The sequence below is a fragment of the Physella acuta genome, unplaced genomic scaffold (genome assembly GCF_028476545.2).
Source record: "Physella acuta isolate Inbredline_101_S28 unplaced genomic scaffold, ASM2847654v3 ptg000013l, whole genome shotgun sequence".
In the NCBI taxonomy this organism is placed as follows: Eukaryota; Metazoa; Mollusca; class Gastropoda; family Physidae; genus Physella; species Physella acuta.
In genome coordinates, this window is record NW_026731533.1 from 216,402 (window position 1) to 237,630 (window position 21,229).

A 21,229-nucleotide genomic window follows, 5' to 3' on the forward strand; every position below is an offset into this window, starting at 1 on the left:
CAACGATGAACTTAAAACCAAATTACATTGTATAGACCACATCGTGTAGACCATATCGTGTAAACCACATTGTTTAGACCACATTGTACAGACCACATTGTGTAGACCACAGTATTATTCAAGTTTGTACTTTATACCAGTTTACAATGTTCAGACCACATTGTTAGACCATATTGTATAGATCACAATGTATAGACTACATCGTTTATACCTTATTGTGTACAACACATCGTTTAGACGACATTATATAGACCACAGTATTAACATACTTTGTACTTTATACACGTTTAAATTGTAAAGACCTCATTGTATAGACCACATTGTGTAGACATCGTGTAGACCACATTGTTTGGACCACATCGTGTAGACCACATTGTAGAGACCACATTGTGTAGACCACATTGTGTAGACCACAGTATCAAACAACTTTGTACTTTATACCAGATTACATTGTATAGACCACATTGTAGAGACCACATTATGTAGACCACATCGTTTAGACCACATCGTTTAGACCACATCGTTTAGACCACATGGTTTAGACCACATGGTTTGGACCACATTGTGTAGACCACATTGTATAGACCACATTGTATAGACCACATTGTGTTGACCACATTGTGTAGACCACATTGTGTAGACCATATTGTGTAGACCACACCGTTTAGAAAAGTATAGACCACATTTTTACCGAGTTGTAATTTGTACAGGCTACCCTGACCCCGGATGCGGCGGTTTAAATTATAATACGTGTTGGTATAAAGGAAAATCCACGATAATAGTGCGCCATTTATTTTTACCGTAGCGGAGCACAGGTATTAGCTAGTAATTAGGCGTAAATGTTTTCTTGTTAATTTAAAATAATTTTAAACATTTTAAAAATGCGATTTCAATCAAACATTAGTATTTTTAAAAATAAAACGTTTAAAATTTGAAATATCAATTCTATGTAGATCTAGATCTAGTATTATAGCAATGACACCCAGTAGTTTAATAATTAGTTACCAGAGTTAGAATGTGGCCGTTACTTATTTACTAATAGAATAAAGTTAATTTAAATGAGCTACATCGCATAGACTTCAACGTATAAGTCACGTTGTATAAATTAAAATTCGCTAAAAATCTAGATCTAAATTAATAAAATTAGCAGAAAAAAATAGTTGTACTTACCCCTGACCGTCCAGGAAAATAATAAAAGTTTTGACACCAACCTTGTCTGACTTTATCAGAAACATCGTGTAGAATATTTGGTATATCGTATAGACAACATCGTTTGGGCATCAAATATAGTGCAGTAACGTATAGTGCAGTAACGTATAGTGCAGTAACGTATAGTGCAGTAACGTGCATAGCACGTCGTTTGGGGCACATCATTTAGTCCAAAACGTATGGACCATAACATATAGAGCAAATCGTATGGACCATAACGTATGGACCATAATGTATAGAGCAAATCGAATGGACCATAACGTATAGAGCAAATCGTATGGACCATAACGTATGGACCATAACATTCTAGAGCAAATCGTATGGACCATAACATATAGAGCAAATCGTATGGACCATAACATATAGAGCAAATCGTATGGACCATAACGTATGGACCAGATCGAGGCCCTGCCAGTTGACAAACTGGCCAAGGAGATCGTTGGTTAAGTGGTCTTAGCTCATACAAAACGCGCGGACCTCACGGGAGACACATAACAAACAAATCTTAACGCCATCTGTAGTAGAGATATTGTTAAATATATATCTTTGTAAAATAACGTTTAAATTTACTAGAATATTATAAACATTTGAAGCGTTTTTTTGTTTTTTTGAAATTTCAGATAGACTATCACCATTCATTTGCGGTTCAAAAAATTTTGAGGTTATTTTTTTTTAAATTGTCATTTGAGACCTAACATTAATCTTTTGAAAATGAAACGTTTCTAGATTTGAAACATTAAAGTGCAGACCTCACACAATAAACAAATCCTAATGCTGTCGGGTCTCGATCTAGTTTTGAAGATATGGTTTTGTAAAAAAGGTTTATTCCCACTTGGATCTAGATCTAGATTTAGTATGTTTTGAACTTTTGAATCGTTTCTTTAAAATTAAAATTTTAAAGAAAAACTATTACGTTCACTAGCGGTGCAAAACATTTTGTGATTATTTTTCTTTTTCGAAAAAAAATATATTATTTAGATCTAAATTTAAAGGGACATTTTAAATCAAATTACTCTTTTGAAAATAAAACATGATTGCATTTGAAATATGAATTCTATGTAGATCTAGTTTTTTTTGCAATGACACCCGATAGTTTAATAATTAGTTACCAGAGTTAGAATATGGGGCCGTTACTTATTTACTAATAGAATAAAGTTTTCTTAACTTTAAACGAAGCTACATCGCGTAGACTTCAACGTATACATAGAAAAAATCGTTATAAATCTAGATCTAAATTAATAAAATTAGCAGAAAAAAAATAGTTGTACTTACCCCTCACCGTCCAGGAAAATATAAGTTTTGACACCAACCTTGTCTGACTTTATCAGAAACATCGTGTAGAATATTTGGTATATCGTATAGACAACATCGTTTATAGTATAGGGCAGTAACGTATAGTGCAGTAACGAATAGTGCAGTAACGTATAATGCAGTAACGTACATAACAAGTCGTTTGGGGCACATCATTTAGTCCACAACGTATGGACCATAACGTATGGACCATAACATATAGAGCAAATCGTATGGACCATAACGTATAGACCAGATCGAGGCCCTGCCTGTTGACAAACTGGCCGAAGAGAGCATGGGTTGAGCAGTCTTAGCTCATACAAAACGCGCGAACCTCACAGGAGACACATAACAAACATAACGCTATCGGCACTGAATTTTAAATTTTCAATATTATTTCCGTATAATTGCTAGGTGAAGGCCGAAATTGTTTTCATTATTAGTTTAATTAACTTTTAAAAAAATTTAACTGATGAATATATCAAAACAGGCCACACAATCGTTAAAATGGCACTCTACTTGGGCTTTTCAGTGGGAAGAAAAACTTGGTCAGGACAAAAAAACGATGTAAATATTTATTTACAAATTTAGCAATAATTTCACGCCATAATACGCAATCTTGTGTTGTCGCACCATTTTATTTTTTTCTCGGGTTTTTATTATTTTTTCGCTAAACCCTACATTTTATCATTTTACGTTCTATTAATTAGTAGCAATAGTTTTTAGTAAAGGTAAAAAATTAAGAAATAAAATTAAAAAAAACTTTTGTTTTATTAGGATTTTTAATTTTAAAAAAAAACGGTTGTTTATCAATGTTTATTTAACATGAATAATAATTTATAACTTTATTTATTTATACCACTAAACTTCATATACTTCTTATATAAAACTTTCTGATTTTACAAACAAAAATGCATATTGTTTTTAGACCAACTTTGTACTTGTACATAGATCAAAATCAGTATTATCTAGAGACTTGAGCTTTCAAGTCGATTTAAATCAATCATGAGAAGTTAGTAATAAAATAAAACATAAATATTATGTTATTCTAAATTAAAAAGTTGAATAAAGAAATTGTAATAAAAATGTAAGGTATGGTCCCGTGACCTAGCGTAGCTTACAGTTTGAGGTCCAATACACCTTACAGTCCAATACATAAAAAAATTATCCAAGTACTTAGCGCCAGCCTAGAAAAAGTTTAGCTCTAGTTCCAACCATCCTTACACTTTAGCTCTAGCTCCAACCATCCGTACACTTTAGCTCTAGCTCCAACCATCCTTACACTTTAGTTCTAGCTCCAACCATCCTTAAACTTTAGCTCTAGTTCCAACCATCCGTACACTTTAGCTCTAGCTCCAACCATCCTTACACTTTAGCTCTAGCTCCAACCATCCGTACAGTCTGGTGAGCTATTTACAATCGTAGAGCCGGGTCGAGTTAGTGGCGGCTATTAGGGGAAGATAATTTAGTTTTTAAGTGATTTTGCAAGTAAGAGGAGGTAATAAGTTCTGCTTGATCTTTTCATTGTCGTCTGTAAACTGTCGTCACGGGGGTGGGGGGGGGGGGGGAGGAAAAAGTGAGGTTGAGGATAATTGTCCTTCACGAGCTACTGATATTGTTTTAAAGTAAAATATTTTCAGTCGCAGCATTGGTAGTGTCGAATTAACAAATTATGAATTACTAAAAAATAGAAATAAAAACAACTAAATAGCGGGGCGTATGCTACGTCGTAATATATATATATATAAAATAATAAAGCATAAAGTTTGAAATTTATGGATAGAATTTTAGAATAAAATATATGTACATGTATATATATATATATATATATATATATATATATATATATATATATATATATATATATATATATATATATATATATGTGTGTGTGTGTGTGTGTGTGTGTATGTATATATATATATATATATATATATATATATATATATGTATTTGTGCGTTTGTATGTGTGTGTATATATGTGTTTGTGTGTGTGTGGAGTATTTGGTCACATCCACACCCTAATATGTACATTTTAGGGGCTCAAAGCCGCATCTAACATTGACAAACATTTCTTGTTGTAGGTAACGAAGTGTGTATCATCCTTTTGTATATGTTGGTCAACAGTTCCCATCCCTGACAGCGCCCCAGTTTGTATTATTCTTTATTCATATGTTCCCATCCCGTACAGTGCCCCAGTTTGTATCATCTTTTATTCATATGCTCCCATCCCTAACAGTGCCAAAGATTTTATAATCTTTTAGTCAAATGTTCCCATCCCTAACAGCGCCTCAGTTTTTATCATCTTTTATTCATAAGTTCCCATCCCTGACAGTGCCCCAATTTGTATCAACTCTTAGCCAAATGTCCCCATCCCTAACAGCGCCCCTGTCGTACCAAGTTGACACTGCGAGCTGATCCTCTCCAATCCGCCTCTGATGACCAGCCCAGCTATGCCGCCTCTGTTGTCCCCGTGTCAACATTAGAAGCGCTTGCTCGTGTTTGATTAGTGCTGGGACTTGCATGAATTAGGTCATGGTTTGCCAGTTCAACCGTAGCCACTGGCTAACCAGTAGTGTGCACTTTTAACCGTTTAACCCTTAGCCGCAACAGTCGTGAGGTTATATTAATTAGATGTGTGTTGACTAGGACTAATTAACATCACTGGATTCTCTTTCTTCGATGATTGTTTTGATTATATGTTTCAGTACAGTTGATGGTATTGGTGATTGATTTCTTGAGTTCGATCGTAAGGGATAGCCTCAACTTGTTGAAATGAGAAAGTCCTAATTATCTTAACTTATTAAAAGATATTTAGAGGTATAAAGATATAATTTTAATCGTGAATTATTAAATGAACACAGTGCGTGTTAACTGAATGACCGTAAGTTGAAAATTCTTCATAAACTTTTTTTTTAAAAAACAAAGTGTTGTTGCCATGACAGCACACGTGTAAACACAGCATCGACACACTTCCACACAGTACAGCCACACACAATACAACAACACAGTTCCATACAGCACAACCACACACTTCCACACAGTACAGCCACACACTTCCACACATTACAACCCCACACTTCCACACATTACAGCCACCCACGTCCACACATTACAGCCACACACTTCCACACATTACAACCACACACACCCACACAAAACAGCCACACACTATACAACTACACACTTCCACACATTACAACCCCACACTTCCACACATTACAACCACACACTTCCACACATTACAACCACACACTTCCACACATTACAACCACACACTTCCACACATTACAACCACACACTTCCACACATTACAACCACACACTTCCACACATTACAACCACACACTTCCACACATTACAACCACACACTCCCACACAAAACAACCACATGATTCTTAAACTCGCTCATAAGCTAAAGCCCCCACACCCCGCACAAACCCTAGAAAAAATGAATCGCTTAATGTTTGTTCTAGTGTATCAGAAGAGAGGGATAGTCCTCAATTGCCAAATTCCATGTTGACACAAGTTCTCCAACTCGAACACGAGTTGCTATGAGGAAATAGCGCAGCGCGAAAATGTGTTAGTGTGTTTTCATTCAGTTTTGGTGCGAAACTATTCCAGAAATCATGTTTATATGGATACTACGGCCCGTGATATTCGTCACATGTTTCACTTTTGTTACTTGTAAGTATAAATGTGACTAGTTAATTATGTTACCTTTAAGTACATTGTGAGTTATTAATGTGCTACCCGCCGCAAAATGGCGTAAATAATCTCCACCCCATCCTAAATGACGATAAATTTAATACATTTTCATTTCCATACTATCTATTTAAAAATACAATAAACACTTTCATTCCTGGCTCACTTTCATGTTGTCACACAGCGTCACAAAATTTCGACCCCCCCCCCCCCAACCCCAGGAGCGTGACGTCATTTATGGACGCTCCCTTAGCGATCACGCAAACAGTAAATAACACGACTATGTCAGATGCGTTTGGACATTTTGAACTGTTTTTTTAATATGGGGGACATTGACTAACCCTCACACCTCACCCTATCCCGAGTCCTGGCTCGAAAATTTAATCATAACCCAAAGACTCATTCTAACCATAACAATTATCATATCAATTAATTAACCTGTTGGTTATGTGTGTTAGGGTAAGGCCTAGGATTAATATGTTATTGAAGGGGGTTATGTCCCACTCCAGATTTGTTTGTCACAGGGGATGGAAAGGGAGGTAATATACAGAGGGGTTGTGAACAAGGGATGTTTGACCTACGGGGTGTCTCGAGGGGAGTTATCGGCGTAGGAGAGGGGGTATTTACAGAGGTAATATCCTGCACCCCTATATAAGTTACGTGTATAACTAAACACCCCTAGCCTACACTTAATATTTTAATCCAATATGTCGTTTAGCAATAGTGTTACAGAGGTAATATCCTGCTCCCCTAGATTAGTTATGTGTATAACTAAACACCCCTAGCCTACACTTTATATTTTAACTCAGTATGTCGTTTAGCAATAGTGTTACAGAGGTAATATCCTGCTCCCCTAGATTAGTTATGTGTATAACTAAACACCCCTAGCCTACACTTTCTATTTTAACACGTTTTTCTTAACTCAGCTTCGCGTTTGTTTGTTTGGTTGTTTGGTTGTTTGGATGTTTGTTGTTAAAATTGACATCGAAAATTAGCCCACTTCTGATTGCTCTAGAGACCTGAAATTTGGCATGCATGCTACTTTCGCCTAACAATTTCAGATGCAATCATAAAAACTAGCAATTAGTGACCGTAATTAGCTTAATTTAATTACGCCCCAAGGACCATAAAATTGAGGACATGATTTCTAAAGATACCGACAAGACTTGAGGCCTATTGACACAGTTACTTCGGCCCCAATCGATGTGAGCGCGCTGGCCGTGATCGTATAGTGGTTAGTACTTCGCGTTGTGGCCGCGACAACCCAGGTTCGAATCCTGGTCGCTCAAGATTTTTAGTCCGTGTATTTATAAACACTTTTTTAAAAACCACGTTTTTGATGTGTAGCAACGGACTAAAAAGGAGAAAATAAAATACTTAAAAAAAACTTTTTAAAAAACCACGTTTTTTATGTGTAGCAACGGACTAAAAAGGAGAACGGACACGATAACACATTGTTAACGGTGACACGGTTGGTACGCTGGGCATGCTAAAATACACATAAACACGTTTTTCCTTAACTCAGCTTCGCGTTTATTTTTTTGTTTATGGGAGATTTGATCACGTGATTCGTGAGTAGATCTCCACGCCAGCAACGTAAATTACACCCTTTCTCTGTTTAAAGCGTATCGGTCGCTCAAGATTTTTTTAGTCCGTGTATTTAAAAACACTTAGTCAAGTCATACTTAATCAAGTGATTAGATAAAGTAGAAAATAAACTATATAAAAAACTTTTTAAAAACCACGTTTTTCATGTGTAGCAACGGACTAAAAAGGAGAAAATAAAATACTTAAAAAAAAACTTTTTAAAAAACCACGTTTTTCTTGTGGACTAAAATGTAGAAAATAAATTTTCATACATTTGATGACAAAAAACGTGGGTCGGGCAGATGGGTCGGGAAATTTGATGGTGAACGTACCCACGTTTTTTGTCATCAAATGTATGAAAATTTATTTTCTACATTTTAGTCCACAAGAAAAACGTGGTTTTTTAAAAAGTTTTTTTTTAAGTATTTTATTAACTCAGTATGTCGTTTAGCAATAGTGTCTTGCGATGACTAAGGAAACAATTTTTTTTTCGATAATTCGATATTTCCGATGTTTTATTTTAAAACAAAACAAACAATATAATATGTGTTTTGGGTGTGTTAGGTGTGTTGTGTGTGTGTTGAGTGTGTTGTGTGTAGTGTGTGTTGCTGCTTATGTGTGGGTAGAGTTGGGATGGATTAAAATATTGTAAGCAGTCATGGGGGGGGTGTAAAAAGTGCTATTCATGTGTACCATCCCATTACCCCCCCCCCCCCCCACAATCCCTTTACCCTCAGCTGACGTCAAATTCGCATGAATGTTGCGTGTCCGGGGTAGATCTATTTTTAGCTCAGCAAACGACCTGCGTACACCTGTCTATTTCATATCATTTCGTCATCAAACAAAATATGTGTTCATCAGCCTCACCTATATGTACGAACTGCTCGTATGCCACTTTTTAGTGAACATTGTACATCATCATAGTAAATTAATGGACACTGGCCATATCCGTAATGTAGCCCTAATAAAATACGTATTGTTCATAAATGACATCAGATAACTAGCGAAGGAAAGGTTCTGACTTTTACTCTGGGGCGTATTTCTTTAAAATAAAACTTTGGATAAAATGACGTTGTTTTTAGTAGGTAGCAGAGAGGGCAAGACCTCGTTTTTCTAGCTGAATAGCCGCTAGCAGTGGCGTCGCTAGGTCGGGAGTCACCCGGTGCGGCATTTCACGATGTCACCCGGTGCGGTCCGCACTCCCTGCCCCGCCCTCGCTACGCCTCTGCCTTTAGTCAGGGTGGTCGTTCGGACCTCTGAGACGAAGGAAGTCGATTAGAAATTGTGACGAAGCGTATATTTTGCGTTTCGTATAAGTAAAGAACAGGAATGACACGGCCGAAAGGGAGAGCGTATGATGCTAACTCCGGAAGTCCTGAACTGGGCTGAAAAAAAAATGAAACACACACTGCCTTATAGACTGTTCTTGGGTGGACAAAGTGGGTTAGTGGGCGGTATTTAAAATTTGGGGAAAACGTTGCGTTATTTCTGTGTTTGAGCTCACAAACTTCCACTCTAAACTTTAAAAATTTACCTGAAGTGCCACACCCTGAACGAAGTACCGCCTGTATCTTCAGGTGCCTACAACAGCTTCTGTTTCGACTGCACCAACTACGCCTCTGACAAGTACTATGACTTCTGCCCCAAGAATGGCCCGGCCCAGATTAAGATGGCCTTCTATGGCGCATGTGACGGGCCATGCTACTACAGGGGTGACGCCAAGAACGACAGCGGTAAGGCCAGTTTTAGATTCAGCCATCCATGACGCAAGTGTGGCTTCTGACTTTGTTGAGATAAGGAAGTGAACAATTAGGCTAAGGGTAGTGGGGGTAATCAAGAAAGAGTAGAATTTATTTTAAACTTTTTTAAACAATTTTTTTTTATTAAAAACATGTTAATTTTTTGTATTATCGGTTTGCCTTTGTGACTTAGGGGTGGGGTAAGGGTATAGTAAAAAGACTGCTTTTTTTTTTTGCGTAATTTTTTTTCAGTTTTAGAATAAAAATATTGCAAATTAAATTATTTTTTCTTCGTTTCTTTAATTTAAAAAAAAATTGTGACAAAGAGAAAGAAAAAAAAACAATACCTTTTTTTAAATGTTGTTCTCATCGAATAGGTACCCAGCTAATACAATAAAATCATAATCAAGTTTTTATAGTGTAACATAATAACAACACTGTATGTAAACAGTTAGCCAGTCTGCATTGTGAGACCAACCCATTTGCTGCCATTCGTCTTTCTCTGAATTTTAGATCATCTGTACCATTCAGTATCCACTTACCTAGACAAAAACATTTTTTCTTCTCCAGTGATTGTTCGAGGGTGCACCTCCACCCTAGGGACGCTACCGTCGCCCCTCCCACAAGATGGCTGCTATGACTGGAACGGGGCCATCTTCTGTGTTTGCTGGACGCCTTTATGTAACATGGTCGGACTTCCGGGTTTGTTCTTCTTAAGCACATCTAGTGGGCAGGAGGTGGGGCGGGCATGGGGGAGGGGTGGGCATGTGGAGGGGCGGGCATGGGGAGGGGTGGGCATGGGTAGGGGTGGGCATAGGGAGGGGTGGGCTGGGGGAGGGGTGGGCATGGGGTGGGTGAGCGTGGGAAGGGGTGCGGTGGGTTATGGAGTGAGGTGGACATGGGGTGGCGTAGGTTGAAGTGACTATGAGGTGGACGGGCATAAGGTGGGGTGGAGTGTTGGAGATTGAGTCGGCTTCTGGTAGCCCTAAAAATGTTAAGCTAAATTTAAATTCATAACGCATGTAATAAAAAATAAAATCAATAACATGTATCACTAATTTTAAAAAATCATTCAGATTAAAGCTAGCTCACTTATGAAAGACAATGAAAAGTTTGTGTTGTATGTTAACAGCCCCAATTTTACTATTTTACAGACAAATCAAGTGGGGTCTCTCTGGACGCTCACCTGTATGGGCAGACCGTTACAGCAGGTATTGACATACAACATACATGCACAGAAACATACACACATACTCTCATACCGCTCACCTGTATAGCGAGACCGTTACAGCAGGTAATGACATACAACATACATGTACAGAAACATACACACGTACTCTCATACCGCTCACCTGTATGACGAGACCGTTACAGCAGGTAATGACATACAACATACATGCACAGAAACATACACACGTACTCTCATACCGCTCACATGTATGGGCAGACCGTTACAGCAGGTAATGACATACAACATACATGCACAGAAACATACACACGTACTCTCATACCGCTCAACTGTATGGCCAGACCGTTACAGCAGGTAATGACATACAACATACATGCACAGAAACATACACACGTACTCTCATACATATTCATAATAGCTCTACACGTAAAAACATACTCACATGCTTGTGCAATACACACAAACATAACCACACATTATGAAACATCATTAAATACATTACTCAAAGAAGAAAGAACTTCAAAACTGTAGTTGTTAGGACATTGCTAACATCGATTTAAATTAAAGGAAAACTTTGTGTAATGATAATGTATAGGTTGTTTAATACTCATGACTACTGTTTAAATGTGGCAATTACACGTTGATTTGTTTGCAAGCATTTGAACAGAAGTTGTTAGTAAGAAGTAACCTATACTTTATACTTACACTAAGCTTTCTTTTACATCCTTACACAAGGATTATCTATACATCTTCCATATTTAATCCACCGAATTTGAGTCACACATTGTCTTTCGAGACGGTTGATCCCTCGGCACTTGTAAATACATTTAATCTTAAACTCTTCTAGATAACCCCTCATTAAATTCTCACCAAACCTCCACACCCCCCCCCCCCCGTCCACAGAGCCTGGCAGTGTCCTGACCTGCTTCCAATGCCTGAACTACAACGACAAGGGCGAGTATTACCCACAATGCCCCCTGGACGGGCGGGTAAACGTGCAGACTGTGTACAGCGGCAACTGTACCGGAGCCTGCTTCATCCGGAACTTCAAAGACGACCCGAAAAGTAAACTGGGTTTTTTTTTTATTGATATAGTTGGCTAGAATTACAATTCAAACATCAATACAGGGTATTAGACTGCTATATATGTTCAAAAGTAATAGTTTTGGCTTCATACTGCTAAATGTGGCCAAAAATAATTTCATAGTTTAATTAATGCTGCTAAATTTGGCCAGATGTTACAGTTCAGTGCGGTAAAAAAAAAGTAAGTGTTACTATTTTACAACGTTATTCAGGACGATAAGTAAAAATTGACTGACGATTCCGCACTATGCACTGACAATTAAGTTGTCTGCTATCTTGTGCTTAGGGATAAACACCTGCTTTCTTATTATTTAGTGTTGGAAGAGATTCCCGGAAGAGATTCCCAGAAGAGATTCATCCAACACAATTAAGTATACGTGTCAACTGGTTATGCGCCATTGCGGCCGTTGACTCTGACTTCAGCCTGCTTTTCTTTTTTGGATTTGTCCCACCTAACGAGCCTCATCTGCCCGAGGGTTCGAACTCTAGGCTTTACGGTGTAGCAACCATGAGCTTTACCGACTCGACCACACCGTCCCCTTGAACAACGCATGACCTAGAGGGTAAACTAAACAAAACATATCCCTAAAGAAAGATTGGGTACTTTTTAAATTGCTGGGTTCCTCAATAACTTCCTGAAATTATTTCTACAAGATTTTGTGTAAAATATTCGGGATTGACCGAAATCGTATGTACAATCAGTGTACCAGTTTTGTGCAACTCATGTTTAAAATTAAGAAGAAAAGCTACTTTATGACCTTGACCTTTCAGAGGTGGCGCGCGGCTGCACGAGCAGTCAGTACGGCCTGCCCTACCCCCTGCCCAAAGACGGCTGCTACGACTACGACGGCAACGTCTGGTGTATCTGTACAACCCCCGGCTGTAATGGCGGCCCAGTGGGTGAGTACCTCACGTCTGTTCACAGTTTGTCAAGGTCAATACTTTAGGTTACAGGAAACATGTGTGTTGTTGTCGCAATATAAACAGAAAGTGATGTTCCAACGCCAAGGCTTTATATTGCTATTTCAGTATTTTCAGTAACAACGCCTGCTTCCATCCCCTATATGTTTTTGTCTAGACCTTAGATAAAAACAGTCATTTAATAATTTACTTAGGTATGCAAAAGTAATCGTTGTTATTTCAATAAAGAAACACTAATATACATGTATTAATTATTATTAATATTATCATTAAAATATTATTTAGTATTTTTTTTGTTACGTCCCTTACATGTTATGTCCCCTGATTGTGTGTGTTGTGTGCTCGAAAGACAGGTACCCTCTTTTTGTATGTAGTTGTATCCCTTGGTTGAGTGTGTTTACATAGAACGAGAGGTGTTCACGTGAGGTGTGTCAGTTGACGGGTGACAGAGCGTGTGCTAGTGTGTGTGGCAGTTGGTTGGCGTGTGGGTTTGGATGTGGACATTGACGGGTGTGCTAAGTCGTGTCAATTCGTTCAAAGCAACAGTAATATACATGTATTATTATCAATCAAAAATTAATTAATAGCTGCTAATCATAAAATATCTTTCGACACCAGGCCGATCAAGTGGAATTGAGTTCGACGCTCATTTAGAAGATATCGTGGAAGACATTGTAGGTGAGTATAACACACAATATCTAATAGTTGAATGTTATGATGAGAGCTAGTTAGTGGACCACGGAAGGTTTTTTTGTATTGGCAATCACAGGCCCTAAAGTTTATTTATTTTTGGTCTTAAAATAAATGTCTACCTCAAACTCTCCCAAAGTCTCGCGAGATCTTCTGTCGCTCCATCAATAAGTCCAACAATGCACCTCTTCCCGAAATTCCTCCATTTTGTTAGTACCTCACAGTCGCTAGTCTATTACTACCTGCCCAAAAACATACCACACTATTTTACCTATATTCTCAACTGTCCTATCATATCACCACACAATTTCACCAGTCTATTCTAATCTGTCTATTCTCACCTTTCCTATATCACCACACTATTCTCACCTGTCTATTCTCACCTGTGTATTCTCACCTGTGTATTCTCACCTGTCTATTCTCACCTGTCCTATATCACTACACCATTTCACCTGTCTATTCTCACCTGTCTATTCTCACCTGTCTATTCTCACCTGTCTATTCTCACCTGTCTATACTCACCACACTATTTCACCTGTCTATTCTCACCTGTCTATTCTCACCTGTCTATTCTCACCTGTCTATTCTCACCTGTCTATTCTCACCTGTCCTATATCACCACACTATTTCACCTGTCTATTCTCACCTGTCTATTCTCACCTGTCTATTCTCACCTGTCTATTCTCACCTGTCCTATATCACCACACTATTTCACCTGTCTATTCTCACCTGTCTATTCTCACCTGTCTATTCTCACCTGTCCTATATCACCACACTATTTCACCTGTCTATTCTCACCTGTCTATTCTCACCTGTCTATTCTCACCTGTCTATTCTCACCTGACCAGAGGAAGACGGCATCAACAAATGCTACCAGTGCATCAACTACGACATGAAGGGCAACTACTACCGGCAGTGCCCCAAGTACACCCGAGTGAGAAACGCCTACTTTGGCCCCTGTAACGGCACCTGCTTCATCAGGTCCTACGATTACGATGAGAAATGTAAGTCTGGTGGGGAAACTTGATTGTTAAACTTTGATTTTGTTCGAAAATGTTTTTAAATATTTACATCAAGTTTGTGTACAAAACCCGTGACATCATTATACTGGACCCGCCTCCCCTTCTTTATCTAATGTATATTTCAGTACCTTTTCAGACCTGACGGTCACGGGTCAATGGAGCAGGTGAAGTAGAGTTTCGTTGTTTGTCTGCATAAGAACGGATAGTATTGTGAGCATTAAGCCAAGCCTACGTAAATCACGTACCCATTTCACCCGAGTGGACTCAGGGATGTCCACGTTTAGGTACCCATTTTAGCTGAGTGGACTCAAATGTCCACGGTTAGGTACACATTTCAGCTGAGTGGACTCAAATGTCCACGGTTAGGTACCCATTTCAGCTGAGCGGACTCAGGGACGTCCACGGTTAGGTACCCATTTTAGCTGAGTGGACTCAGGTACCCACCATGGGTGTTATATCGTATCAAAAATATCACATGTGTAAAACAATTTTTTTTTGCCACCAGTGGTTGCTAGAGGGTGTTCGGACAACCAGTACGGTCTGCCCAACCCGCTGCCGCCAGATGGTTGCTACAAATGGTACTCGGAGGTGTGGTGTGTCTGTTCCAGCTCAAGGTGTAATGGTGTTGGTCTAGGTAGGTGGTTGTTCGTGGTGTAATGGTGTTGGTTTAGGTAGATTTTGGTCTAGGTAGGTGTTGGTCAAAGTGTAATGGTGTTGGTCTAGGTAGGTGGTTATTCATGGTGTAATGGTGTTGGTTTAGGTAGGTGGTTGTTCAAGATGGGGATGGTGTAGGTAGATGGTTGTTGTAGTTAGGCGTCAGTTTCTATGTTGGCGTTTGTTTTATCACTGAGGAGGGGAAGGGGCACTGATTTTTAGTCAACCACCTGCCATCTTCACACCCAGTACTCTAAAATCTACACAATTATCGAAAGTTCCAATTCCATACCCCTTGTTATTTATAGATGACTCCCCCCTACCCAGTGTATTTATGGATGACCACCATAGCGTATTTATAAATGACTCCATATGTTGGTCCAGCTAGGGTCGAAACACTAACCTCACGACGCTACTGATACTAATATTTCCAAGTTTAAAATTTTGAAGTTACTGCTATGCGAGTTTCGTTTTGAAAAGCGGATTACATTATTTATAGTTGGATTATAAACTATTTTTTAAGGCAGGGGTGAGACAGGCATGTCCAACATCACTGCAGTTTTTTTTTATGAGCGAGTAAATGTATTGACATAAACGAACTGTAGGATCCCTGATTTAACATGTGAATTTCACATCAACAAACTGTACTTTATTGCAGGAACTCCAAAAAACATTGAATTCGACGCCCACATAAAAAAATCAGGAGGAGGTGAAAACGCAGCTTTAGAAAAGAAACCAGGGGCTTTAACTCTTGTTTTAATCCTCATGATTATGACAAGGGCGCAGTTCTTTACAGTATAATTTGAGCTTTCTTGTTTCCAAAATTGAAGTTGCGTGAATGACTAATTGATTATGTTTTGAAAGTTTTACTAATTTTTTACTTTGATAAAAATCATGTCAATTATTTATTACATAATTAGATAGTGCTGTTAATGTGTGTGTATGTGTGTGTGCAGGTATGTGTATGTGTGTGATGTTGGAATCGTGTTTGTAAAAACGAACTCATAGAGACGTATATTGAAATGTTTTAAAGAACATCGAAATGCTTCATGGAATCAAAATGCATTATGTGACGCAATATTGTAGGATTGCTGTTTTATAATATTGCTAGATGTTGCATTAAAAAAATAACATTGTACTAAATATGTGTGCGTAATTTCTAAAGTGAAAGACCAGTTATACCAAACCAGTGTTTCTTCCAGACATTTTTCTCTGGGGGGGGGGGGGGGCACTTGATATTTTCGGGGAGGGGGGGGGGTGCGGTCTAAAATTTCCGGGGGGGGGGGGCGACACTGTTTAAAGTATATATATATATATTTATATTTAATTCCATTTCGTTCGGGGGGCGGTAGAGATGCCTGGAAGAAACTCTGTATCAAACGACTATTGTGTGTGAATCTATGACGGTAAACTAATGATTGTATCGTTGTTAGCTAACACCCACCTGACTTGGCCTTCTAGGACATACGCCTTATCACGCACCTATCAATGATACGCCGTGTTTTACTTCTTCAAACGTTGACTATTATAAACAAGCATACCCATGACAAACGTTCTGTTATCTGTTTTAGATTGAGATCAAATTATCTGTAGCTGCTTATTTTGATGTGTGTTTAAAAATTTTACCGAAATAATGTACGAAATAAACATACAATTTGTTAACTCTTTTGTTGTTGTTTTTTAAAAGAAAATATTTGGTTAAGGAATGTTTGATTCATCCTTCTCATACCTATGTAAGGGATTATAAGATTACGAGCCGACCCGCGGTGTATCATACGCCGCTATTTAGTTGTTGTTTTTTCTACTTTTCAGTAATTCATAATTTGTGAATTCGACAGTACCAATGCTGCCACTGAAAATATTTGCTTTAAAACACTAAACCCCCTTCCCCCCCCCCCCCCCACTACGTGAAAGCAGCCTCCTCTTAGTTACCTCCCCTAAGTTTAAATCGTTTCAAACTAAATTATCTGCCCCTAATAGCCGTCACCAAACCCGACGCTATGATTGTGAACAAAAACATTTAGAGTGAACCACAGCTCACCAGACCATGTGAGGGGGTGGGGGTGGTAGCGAAAGAGAGGAAGAGAGGGGACTGTAAGGCGCGCTTGCAGCTTGTTTTCTAATGTCTCCCAGAAGAGAATTATATATATAGATAATCCCTTCAATTATAAAATTGTTTCCAAAATGAAACATTACCTTCTTACTTGCTAAAGCAAATAACTAATCTCAGAGGCGTCGCGAGGCGGGGGCGGGAGGGTGCTGAACGCACCGGGTGACACCGTTTAGGGGGGGGGGGGGGGTGACACCAAGACAAAAAAATTGCAAAATTTATAGAAGAAAAATGCTTTTTGTCTGTTTAGTTAACGATTAAATATAGTTGAAAAAGTCTTTAAGGGGGTGGAGGATGACACCAACTGCAAAATTTACAGAGGAAAAAAAGTTTTATTGAATATGTGTGTGTGTGGAGAGAGGGGGTGACACCAACTGCAAAATTTACAGAGGAAAAAAAGTTTTATTGAATATGTGTGTGTGTATGGAGAGAGGGGGTGACACCATTTGCAAAATTTACAGAGGAAAAAAAGTTTTATTGAATATGTGTGTGTGTGGAGAGAGGGGGTGACACCAATTGCAAAATTTACAGCGGAAAAAAAGTTTTGTTGAATATGTGTGTATGTGGAGAGAGGGGGTTACACCAATTGCAAAATTTACAGGGAAAAAAAAGTTTTATTGAATATGTGTGTGCGTGGAGAGAGGGGGTGACACCAATTGCAAAATTTACAGCGGAAAAAAGTTTTATTAAATATGTGTGTGTGGCCTATACTTTTTCTTTGGGGGGGGGGGGGGCGGGGGTGCCACCATGAGGTGCCGCACCCGGTGACACCAGACCTAGCAACGCCACTGACTAATCTGTTATTGTAAATTATTTAATTAACAATGCAGTTATTTTTCGAATTTTGAATTTTCGTTTGTTCAAGTAGGCTCAAACTCTACTGATAGGATCGAGGGGGTGGAGGTTTACATTGTACCATCTGTGAATTTATTATGACTCCGTTTTTCAACACTTAAATCTAAAATCAAAATAAGAAATTTCATATTGCTCAAAATGAAAACTATAAAACATAAAGTGGCTATACAAAAGTGCGTGGGTTGGTGGGTGGGATGTGGGATGTGGGTGGGATGTGGGTGGGTTGGTGGGTGGGTTTGTGGGTGGGATTTGGGTGGGATGTTGGTGGGTGGGATGTGGGTGGGTTGGTGGGTGGGTTGGTGGGTGGGATGTGGGTGGGATGTTGGTGGGTGGGATGTGGGTGGGATGTGGGTGGGATGTTGGTGGGTGGGATGTGGGTGGGTTTGTGGGTGGGATTTGGGTGGGATGTTGGTGGGTGGGATGTGGGTGGGTTGGTGGGTGGGTTGGTGGGTGGGATGTGGGTGGGTTGGTGGGTGGGTTGGTGGGTGGGATGTGGGTGGGATGTTGGTGGGTGGGATGTGGGTGGGTTTGTGGGTGGGATTTGGGTGGGATGTTGGTGGGTGGGATGTGGGTGGGTTGGTGGGTGGGTTGGTGGGTGGGATGTGGGTGGGTTGGTGGGTGGGATGTGGGTGGGATGTTGGTGGGTGGGATGTGGGTGGGTTTGTGGGTGGGATTTGGGTGGGATGTTGGTGGGTGGGATGTGGGTGGGTTGGTGGGTGGGTTGGTGGGTGGGATGTGGGTGGGTTGGTGGGTGGGTTGGTGGGTGGGTTGGTGGGTGGGATGTGGGTGGGTTGGTGGGTGGGTTGGTGGGTGGGATGTGGGTGGGATGTTGGTGGGTGGGATGTGGGTGGGTTTGTGGGTGGGATTTGGGTGGGATGTGGGTGGGTTGGTGGGTGGGATGTGGGTGGGTTGGTGGGTGGGTTGGTGGGTGGGATGTGGGTGGGATGTTGGTGGGTGGGATGTGGGTGGGTTTGTGGGTGGGATTTGGGTGGGATGTTGGTGGGTGGGATGTGGGTGGGTTGGTGGGTGGGTTGGTGGGTGGGATGTGGGTGGGTTGGTGGGTGGGTTGGTGGGTGGGTTGGTGGGTGGGATGTGGGTGGGTTGATGGGTGGGTTGGTGGGTGGGATGTGGGTGGGATGTTGGTGGGTGGGATGTGGGTGGGTTTGTGGGTGGGATTTGGGTGGGATGTGGGTGGGTTGGTGGGTGGGATGTGGGTGGGTTGGTGGGTGGGATGTGGGTGGGATGGTGGGTGGGTTTGTGGGTGGGTTGGTGGGTGGGATGTGGGTGGGTTGGTGGGTGGGATGTGGGTGGGTTTGTGGGTGGGTTGGTGGGTGGGTTGGTGGGTGGGTTGGTGGGTGGGTTTGTGGGTGGGATGTGGGTGGGTTGGTGGGTGGGTTGTGGGTGGGTTGGTGGGTGGGATGTGGGTGGGTTTGTGGGTGGGTTGGTGGGTGGGATGTGGGTGGGTTTGTGGGTGGGTTGGTGGGTGGGTTGGTGGGTGGGTTGGTGGGTGGGTTTGTGGGTGGGTTGGTGGGTGGGTTGGTGGGTGGGATGTGGGTGGGTTTGTGGGTGGGATGGTGGGTGGGTTTGTGGGTGGGTTGGTGGGTGGGATGTGGGTGGGTTGGTGGGTGGGATGTGGGTGGGTTGGTGGGTGGGATGTGGGTGGGATGTGGGTGGGTTGGTGGGTGGGTTTGTGGGTGGGATGTGGGTGGGTTGGTGGGTGGGATGTGGGTGGGATGTGGGTGGGATGTGGGTGGGATGGTGGGTGGGTTTGTGGGTGGGTTGGTGGGTGGGATGTGGGTGGGATGTGGGTGGGATGTGGGTGGGATGGTGGGTGGGTTGGTGGGTGGGATGTGGGTGGGATGGTGGGTGGGTTTGTGGGTGGGTTGGTGGGTGGGATGTGGGTGGGATGTGGGTGGGATGTGGGTGGGATGTGGGTGGGATGGTGGGTGGGATGTGGGTGGGATGGTGGGTGGGTTTGTGGGTGGGATGTGGGTGGGATGTGGGTGGGATGTGGGTGGGATGTGGGTGGGATGTGGGTGGGATGTGGGTGGGATGTGGGTGGGATGTGGGTGGGATGTGGGTGGGATGTGGGTGGGTTGGTGGGTGGGTTTGTGGGTGGGATGTGGGTGGGATGTGGGTGGGATGTGGGTGGGATGTGGGTGGGATGTGGGTGGGATGTGGGTGGGATGTGGGTGGGTTGGTGGGTGGGTTGGTGGGTGGGATGTGGGTGGGATGTGGGTGGGATGTGGGTGGGATGTGGGTGGGATTTGGGTGGGATGTGGGTGGGATGTGGGTGGGATGTGGGTGGGATGTGGGTGGGATGTGGGTGGGATGTGGGTGGGATGTGGGTGAGATGTGGGTATTTTTATGGGTGGGTTTGTGGTTGGGCTGGTGGGTGGGCTGGTGGAAAGATTTGTATTCAAATCTTAAAACTCTAATTCGACATTTTTCTAACAGAGCGATTTTGGATATTAGACTAACAACGCTGAAAAAATATAATTAGATATTAAATTAGTCAATTTAAAAATTAATGAGTATTTATAAAGATAAACATATGTGTCTTATTTAGCGCATTTTGTTACAGTAAAGGTTTTGTACGTGTATTCATGCTGACGATGAGTTCATGTAAATTATTGTTTTAACTTGACACATTGTATCGATTTGTTGAGTGTTAAAGTACGTGTTAGTGCGGTGGTCTAGTTCAAGTTGTCGAGCTGTGTTTAAAGTGCTTTAGTTTGCCAGGTATTTTCCATCAAATACAGGTTGAAATTTAACAGCACAATGGCAACGTGCCGGGATGGGGTTTGGGTGGTGGGGATTAATCTACTTGAAACAGTACTCAAGTTATAGGCTTTTGAAAAATTGAAAGTAAAATAAGTTCCACTTCCGGTTACCGGAAATCGCTGAAAAGTTGATACAGTACTACAAATTCGATATAATGCTTATATATGAAATTTCATCAACCTAGCTGTAACGGTACTCAATTTATCGTGTTCACAGACACACATACACACACACACACATAAACACAGACATACGGACAATATTGCAAAACTTGTTTTTCCGACGCAGGGACGAGTAAAACGTCGGGATTTGTGAAAATCTCGATTTTTTTTTTTGCACGATTACAATACTTTCTCTATACTTCGCATACGAGAAAGTAAAAATACACTTAG

General features: G+C 40.9%; 1 protein-coding gene across 1 annotated transcript; it reads left to right on the plus strand.

The window, feature by feature from the left end:
- Positions 1-5,981: 5,981 nt before the first annotated feature.
- Positions 5,982-16,256, plus strand: LOC131935584 (uncharacterized). Its single transcript, XM_059292072.1, has 10 exons — positions 5,982-6,185; positions 9,368-9,523; positions 10,100-10,231; positions 10,684-10,740; positions 11,622-11,783; positions 12,573-12,701; positions 13,341-13,400; positions 14,261-14,416; positions 14,940-15,068; positions 15,747-16,256. Exons 1-10 carry the CDS (start codon positions 6,128-6,130, stop codon positions 15,887-15,889), a joined length of 1,182 nt encoding a protein of 393 aa, XP_059148055.1. The 5' UTR covers positions 5,982-6,127; the 3' UTR covers positions 15,890-16,256.
- The last annotated feature ends 4,973 nt before the right edge of the window (positions 16,257-21,229 follow it).

Bases quoted from the DNA above. Each gene is read 5' to 3' on its own strand.
- LOC131935584 (XM_059292072.1), top strand. From the start codon at position 6,128: ATGTTTATATGGATACTACGGCCCGTGATATTCGTCACATGTTTCACT. The intron at 10,232-10,683 runs GTTTGTTCTTCT...ACTATTTTACAG, and splicing joins TAACATGGTCGGACTTCCGG to ACAAATCAAGTGGGGTCTCT. The intron at 15,069-15,746 runs GTAGGTGGTTGT...ACTTTATTGCAG, and splicing joins GTGTAATGGTGTTGGTCTAG to GAACTCCAAAAAACATTGAA.